Here is an 8,251-nt window from a genome sequence, read left to right on the forward strand (position 1 = left end):
GGCATGCTGTTGAGCCATTCTATTCCTCTCACTCACATCCCTTCTCATCTCCGGGTGGGGAACCTTGTTATTTTTATTTTATTTTTTTATAGCAGAGCTTTGTTATTTTATTATGTGTACTGAGCAGGCTTGGGTGAATATCTTGATCCGAGATAAAGAATTAAAGTTCGTTATTCATTAACCGAATATTCAGTTTTTCTTTTTCAAAAACAGTAAAAAGACACCAAAAGATAGAGAAAGCAAAAGTATATTTTGTTCACTTGTGTGTGTAGATGCTCCCCTAAAATACTCACTTTATATTAACCCATTATAATTTATAAAGCCAGAAAAATCATTCTACCATGCAAGTGCTACTTAAATTAGTTTTAAGTCGCGACCAACCCGAAGTCATACGGTTAAGCATGGGTAAATGTGGTTTATATGGTTGGTAAGTCATGATATTTGTCCTAGAAATTGAAGCACCACATGCCCATGTTTGGTTCTGAATCCACCCAGTAATTCCGTTTCATAGTGTCGTTTACGATGTTATGAATTCATTGGAAAAAAATGTAAATTATATTAAACCCAAAATGATACAATAATAAACAGGGCATACTCCGCAGTTAAAGAAAATCAAAAGTCTCCCTAATACAATAAGACATATATCAAGATGCTAAAACAAATGTAACAGGTGCGCTTGTCTATACATAAAAAACTTAATCTTGCTAATAACCTCTACGACAGAAAATTGATAATTTTCAAAAATCAGCTTTTTTCTAGACAGCCAAATGCAGTAGATTGTAATTGCTATAACCAGACATTGAACACCTGATGTGGATCTACCCCTACTTAAAGAGTCAGTAATGCGCTGTAAAGAAGTGAAACTCCTGCGAAAAGGAGCCAAATCACGAATGTGAGCCCAAACTTGGAGAGATTTCCTGCAAGAAAAGAACAAATGAGTATTTGACTCAGACTCATTTGAACATAAAGGGTAGAGGAAACCCTTGTTCTGAATTCTTATTAATTAAATTTGATGTTTTTAGAGTAGTTTTTATTTGTTTTGGTGTTTCAGCTTTCATCAACGTTTAACGGCGAAAACAACGGATGGAGATTGGAATTTTGGAACCCAAAGGCAGTGGGGCTTTTGTAGATCTTATTGTGGTCCACCCTTGGACTTTGAAGTCTCATTACTAATACAATATCATAGTTAACTTGTGTTAAATTAATGTTAATCAGAAATACATAGATAGTTTTTATTTATGTACGATTATGTGTACACTTTTGATGGCAATGAATAAAAAAGCATATCCTTTTGTTGATACTACAAAGTAAATTGCGCTTTTGTGTTATTCCTCCATAAATTTCGCTCAACCCACTTTGCTCCGATGAAATATTCAATGAGTGATATTAAGATGCTCTACAAGAGAATAAAGTATGGACATTTTAATGCTCTCAATGCCCCTACTTCATTTGTCTCTTATCTTTCACGAAGAATTTCAAATTTCGTATATGCATATTTTAATACTTTGATCATGAAAGACTATTTGCAGGGAAATTAAGATAGCCATGCTTTTAATAACAAGACTAAAGGCTGAAGTTTTAATAAGATAATAATCATATGGTCTGCTCACTGGAATTATGGTAGTGTTTGACTCAACTTTTTTTAAAAAAAAAACAAAAAATCTCTTAAAATAGAAGTTGGGTTAAAACACACTTGAAAAAAGAATTCTTAAAAAATTCAAGAAACTTGTTTATATATGTATAACAAAGGGAAATGTAGTTTACAAAATAACTAAATTAACTTTAAAAAATTGCATATCCTAGTTTCTCTCTCCCTCTCTCATACGAATTAATTTATGTGAGACTATATGAAATGAAACTTTTTTGTTTAAAAGAAATTATTAAACCAAAATTATGAAATAACTTACATTATTTTAAACTGTAACTTAAAGTAGCTCCTCATTAACGTTTACGAATGTAAGTTATTTTAAAAAATGAATGATTTCATTATCTTGTAAAAAAAACTTCGTGAGTGTTATAAATTATACTATATATAGATTCAACCTTTACTGCATCCTAAATTGTACATATACTTATCATTTCATTATTGCATTTGTTGCTTGGCCGGATTTTCGAAGACAAATCTATATATCGTTCTTTGAAATTTACTATTATGACATTCAGTTATTTAATTTACCTGGCCTTGGCATTTTTTTTACAAAGACTGTAACTTATTATTAGTAAGCCGAATATCATCATATTTTGAGAGTGAGCAAAGTTCTCACCACCAAATATACCAGTCATTTTGTCATCGTATAAAAGAAAAAAAAAGATAGATTTGGTCACTAGGGAGTGGCCACAATTTCAATCGTATGACAAATTTGGGTACCCACAGTACCATTAAACACAGGCAGTACCCCCTTCTTATGTTCTTTTGCTTGCCAATTACAATTTAAAACATGAAAAGATTCCCTCACTAATGTCCTATCCCTACTATGATAATATTTGACGTAAAATTCTTATTTTTATCAATTTTACTAGTTTAAGATTCTTAGTTTAAAGATTTTATTTGTTGAGACAATTTTTATGTTTTTATAGTGGACAATTGTATTCTACAGTTTACCTTATACTATCTTAATTAGGGTGGTCTGGGGGAATAAATAATTAAAAACAAAGGCACCAAGCAGGTTTAATTAGGTAACAGTTCTGAATACATGACTTATTATTCATTAGCACATGGCTGGAATGACCCTTAAGAAAATTATATCAACCACTTACTGCTAGAGCCTAGAACTAGAATGACCCATGAATATGCTTTGAGAAAAAAGGAGAATAGGATTCGTTAGCATTGTGCACGCGCTTCTATGGAGATTCCCTCGACCCTAAGATTTACTCTAAATAGTGGAGTACACTTTTTTCAGTCAGCTATGATCCAAAGGCCAGTCCCATCTAAATACATTTGTTTTGGTTCAACCGTTCAAGAGTGAAATTTGGAAGAAAAACGTAGAAAAAATGGATAGAAATAAATGTGTTATTTAGCTAAATAAACGTACTGAAATTAAATATTTTCTACTTATTTAAATAGGTAGAAAAAATGGCAGAAAATATATAAATAAAGGTTATATTATTTTGAAAATTTAATTTAATATAAAGGTATTAAACTTTTTATTTTATCATTTTTCTTAATATAAAATGCTTTTTTAATGTTATAAAACTGTTGTGTAAATTTTAAAACAAAAAAATAACCTATTCTCTATCCCCAACTTTCATGTCTCTTGTAGGCATGATAAATGTATCCCTCCATGGGGGATTAATTTGCCTTTGTGTCGATTTTGATAGAAAAATTTTGTTGATTGAAGTTGAGTTTGAGTTTAATTTTTTTTTGATTGAGAAAGTCACGTCCAAAGATTGGTCGGGTATGCTAGTCCCCACCTCACTATTATTTTGATATAATAAATATTTTAAATTATTATTATAACCTTACAATTTTAATGGATTAATGCTTGTTTTATGCTTGAAATTATTATTTTCCTTATAATTGTGTATAATTTTTACCTAAATTTATGTTGAGCTAAAAAAAAATAAGAACAAATAATTTTTATTTAAGCTTGATAAACAAGATGTCATGATTATTATGTCTTTAAGCTATCCAAAAATAAATAAGATTAAATAATTTTTATTTGAAATTTTAATTTAACATGCTATAATAGATTTAGTCCAATTAAAAAAAATTGTCCTATCTTTTCCATTCTTTATGAATTAAAAAAAAAACCAAGATAGGGTCACAGACAAAACGAGAAAACCCGATCTACAAGTAAAAACAGGAATTAGTATAGTTTGATCCCAAACAAGGAATGAGTATAATTTTTGGATTTCAACGGGGATTGAAAGTGGGGTGGAGATGACATAAAGAGTTGGGGACAAAGAGACCGAACCTCTCGAATTGTCATGCCTACTTTTGTGAAGGTTTTCTAAAGTGATCCACACACTTTCATTTTCTTTTATTTATTTTTTCTTAAATAAATCATGAAAATATTTTTTTTCCTCAATCTTTTAATCAGATTGTATAAAACAAAGCAATAAAAATATAAAAACTGATTTTTTTAAATAATCCTTTTTGGTCCATCATACTAATATGCGCTGGCTTTCAATAATTTTGATCTTCTAGAAGTGAATTGATTTTTTCGACTTTGTTCACTTTCCTTGTTTTGGCGGTACAGTGGTGTATTTATATTTGGTTAAATTAGTTTTTTTCTTTTACTTTTTTAAGTTTATTTAGTTTTTTAATTTTTTAAGTTTATTTAATTTAATCATGTGGTCTAAGTTAGATTGTCTGGGTTAGAAAAATGTTTTTATAACAGTTAAAATCACTTGTGACGATTTTAAATAATTATAAAATGTATTTTTTTAATATGATTAATTCAATTTAGACTAAAATAACCAAATTAATTTTTTTTAACAAATTATAAGATCGAATTAAACCTAAAAAAATAAAAGATCAGATAAATTTAAAAAACACATTAAAGGAATTATAGTTTATACATGGCGCCAAGAAAACATGCTTCTCAAACTATATTTTATTCACTTCTCGCTGTTTCCCGTGAGTCACGGGGCTGTGACATGTGGGCGTTAGTTAGGTAAGGTGCAAATTGCAATGCATAGTGTAATCAATGTTTTGGACCGTTTGAATGAGACCATTATGCTTTCATAACCAGCCTCTTCTTTTTGCCATACATATCACTAATTTTTCTATAACTAAAATTCAAGGACGGTGGGTTGGTCCAAGTAAATTTTTAAAACATTATTAGTTAATCCTAATGGAGTATTACAACATAAAGCTAATCCATATCTTTTTTTTTTTTTTTAATGACAAAGCTAATCCATATCTAAGGAGACAATTTTGAATTAAGGATGTGCCGTAACAAAAAGTCATATAGAAAATTTGAATCTAATTATTTTGGCACCCCATGGAGCAGTGAAATAGCAACCACCAAAATGACCTTGTTATATTATCTGTCATAGAAAAGGATAACATAAAGCAGAACAAAGATGAGACAATACAATTGTTTTTTCTCACTCACACTATACCCCTAACCAAGCAAGGACCAATCATTTACGATTGCAAATGCTAACAAAAAGTACTTCATTCATCAAAGGGATTGAGAGCACGACACAGATGTAAATTGTAATGAATTGCGAATTCCTCCAAGCTTGAAACAATCATTGGTTCGCTCCATGCTATGCTCATGTTTCTTCATTTTGGTAGCAGTCTAGAAGAACAGCACTTTAGGCCGAGTTTGGCTCCAATTATTCGTATAGATAGACAAGTAGAAAGCTCGCAGTGATACCAAGGACAAGAAGATGATTCCAATCCATTTGCATGATCAGCTCAGAAAGTCATTTGTGTCCCACAATATGCCTATGTAATGATGTATTGGGACGCCACCGGACACGTTACTTTTCAAATAATTTTGAGAAGCCTTTTATGCAATTCGCTTTGACCATAGAACCAGGAAAATCATAGCTGACTATCAAATCAGTTCCCACATTTCAGAATAATTACTTTTTCAAAGCGGGTAAAATAAAATAGAGTTTAATGTTGATATACATTCTCATCTAATTATCAATGACCTTAACATATATTTGTAAAGATTAATTAACTTATCATAAATTGTGGATTGGGATGGGATGATAGTCGCTGTATAATATTTTTTTTCTCGAAATAATATTATAATTTAATTTATATATTGGGCCTGGATTGGTGAGGATCCAAGGGTCTTCCTCCCCAAAGACCAATGACGAAAGGAAATTTAGTTGGGCTTTGGGTTCTGTTATTTGGGCTTTGGTGGGCCTTTGGAAGAAAGGAACAAACTAGGTATCAATGTTTGCGAAGCGCATCAAACATGTGCATGAGAGTGGCAGCATGCTTGGCGCCACTAGACGCGTGGTTGGATTCATTCCTCGGAGGTTACGATCGGTGCGGCAAGTGCATGGAGATGGGGATGGCGAAGAGGCTCTACGTTTCCACAAGAGCAGAGGCCAACACATTCTCATCAACCCTCGAATTCTGGACACCATCGTTCGGAGATCCGCGATAAACCCCACCGACACGGTCCTCGAAATCGGACCCGGCACCGGCAACCTCACCCTCAAGCTCCTCGAAGCCGCGCACAAGGTCGTAGCCATCGAGATCGATCACCGCATGGTCCAGGTTCTCGAGAAGCGCGTCCTCCAACGTGGCCTCAAAGATAAGCTCAGGGTAAGTGCTAACTCACTTAACCACTCATTTCACACTTTACCTGTTTGATGAAATGCCTAAGCCAAAAAAAAAAGGAAGAAAACATGACACTTGGGTTTTGTTTTTGTTTTTGCAGGTTATAGAAAGAGATGCAATGAGAGCCCCGTTCCCGCGGTTTGATCTTGTTGTGGCCAACATTCCTTACCGGATATCTTCCCCTCTTGTGATTAAACTGGTGTATGGAGCAACGCCGTTTCGGAGTGCCACGCTTCTGCTCCAGAAAGAGTTCGCTCGGAGGTTACTGGCTTGCCCCGGTGACTCCGGTGGGTTTAACCGGTTGTCGGCGAATGTGAAGCTTGTGGCTGACGTGGAGCTTGTGATGGATGTAAGCAAGAGGGACTTTCTCCCTTCACCTAAAGTTGATTCTTCTGTGGTCATAATTCGCCCCAAGCATCAAATTCCCAATGTGGATCTTCATGAATGGAGGTCTTTCACCAGGACTTGTTTTAGTAGTAATAGGAACAAGACACTCGGGGCATTGTTTAAGCTTAAGGGGAAAGTTTTTGAGTTGTTTAAAATCTCCAATGGAAATGATGAATGTTCTCTCCACAAGGGTGATGAGGTTCAAGACGAAGGAGGGTTGACCTCGTTCAAGGAAAAGATTATTGGAGTGGTTAGAACGGGTGGCTTTGAAGATAAAAGACCTGCAAAACTTTCTCTCCAGGAGCTTCTGCATTTGCTCTCTTTGTTCAATCAAGCTGGCATTTATTTTAATCACCGTGGACGTCACAAGATTGAAGATATGCTTGACGACAATGATGAATAGTGCACCCTGCTGAGATGCTTATCAACTGCTTTGTGTTTAACATTATCATTGGTTTGTTTTTTTTCACTAGAAAGCAAGCATTCTTGATTTGATGATATTTTGAGAAAAAGTAATGCACACCAAAGCAAAAGTGAGAGTATGAAAAATGAGAAAAGTTCACTCTAACCATTAAATCTTGCTTGGTTGGTCAAGATTGGTTTTACTTAAACAAAACATCAATGTGAGATTGAATAACCAAAATCAGCTCTTTTTATGCTCTCACTTGATACTCCCTCTCTCTATATTTATTGAAAAGATGCACCCTTATGGCTGTATTGGCAAAGGCCAGAAGCTGCATGTTGAATTCATGGTACAGTAAATGGTAGTTAACAAATTTGGCAGTGGTTGTTTCCAAATGGCAATATGTAAGATTCATTAGGTTTGGCATAGGATTCACTTGTAGTTTTTATAGAACAAATTGAAGCTAACTCTCGCATCCTAGTGCTAAAGAGCGCTGTTCTATTGTACCTGTAGCCTATAGGATTTAAGTTGTAGAAAATCAAAACGTGCATGTTACTTTTCTGATTTAAATATTTTGATAGAAAATCAATTTTTGATGCCAACTATTAATCTATTATACTGTTTCGTTTCTTTAACGATTACTGCACATTTAATAAGTAGATTTGGTTTAAGATGGCTAAGATCTTTCTTGGTTTATTTGTTTGCTAATGAAGGAACTTTGGATTAGTATGCTCGCTATGCTGCAGTTGTGTCCCGTATTGTGTTCAATAGAGCAATTACAAGATATTAGAAATTAGAAAGTAAACAAGTTAAAAAAATAAATCCATTATTGCTTCTCACTTCCCATTACGAATGATACTACGCAAGCATTTGTCTTCAATACCTTGTAAGACTTTAAAGAGTAGTAACGTGAAAAACAATCAAGAATACCATCATGGAAGGCTGTTGTGAACCCATTGTGCATTTTTTTGGTCCAGTAATCATAATGCATTGGTATGGATCTAATACCCGTTCCCAGCATATATATGTTATGGGCTGAACTCGTCTGGCCAAGGTTAGAGCCCACAATTCCCAGCATTTGTCGGGCTGAACTCATAATGCATTGCTTTACCTCTTTCATTTTCGTTGTAGAGAACCTTGACCACGTCGTTTCCAAGCTCCATCTCGATGGGTTCGTGGAGGCTCTATAGTCTCTACAACTTCCTTTT

General features: G+C 33.8%; 1 protein-coding gene across 1 annotated transcript; it reads left to right on the forward strand.

Moving 5' to 3' along the window:
* The first annotated feature begins 5,845 nt into the window (after window positions 1-5,845).
* LOC100790908 (ribosomal RNA small subunit methyltransferase, mitochondrial) lies at window positions 5,846-7,283 on the forward strand. Its single transcript, XM_003537569.5, has 2 exons — window positions 5,846-6,238; window positions 6,354-7,283. The coding sequence occupies exons 1-2, from the start codon at window positions 5,861-5,863 to the stop codon at window positions 7,041-7,043; spliced, it is 1,068 nt and encodes a 355-aa protein (XP_003537617.2). The 5' UTR covers window positions 5,846-5,860; the 3' UTR covers window positions 7,044-7,283.
* Window positions 7,284-8,251: the final 968 nt, after the last annotated feature.

This window comes from Glycine max, chromosome 11 (assembly GCF_000004515.6).
Source record: "Glycine max cultivar Williams 82 chromosome 11, Glycine_max_v4.0, whole genome shotgun sequence".
NCBI lineage: Eukaryota > Viridiplantae > Streptophyta > Magnoliopsida > Fabales > Fabaceae > Glycine > Glycine max.

Coding starts and splice junctions, on each gene's coding strand:
- LOC100790908 (XM_003537569.5), top strand. CDS start 5,861: ATGTTTGCGAAGCGCATCAAACATGTGCATGAGAGTGGCAGCATGCTT. Junction 6,239..6,353: donor GCCTCAAAGATAAGCTCAGG/GTAAGTGCTAAC, acceptor TTGTTTTTGCAG/GTTATAGAAAGAGATGCAAT.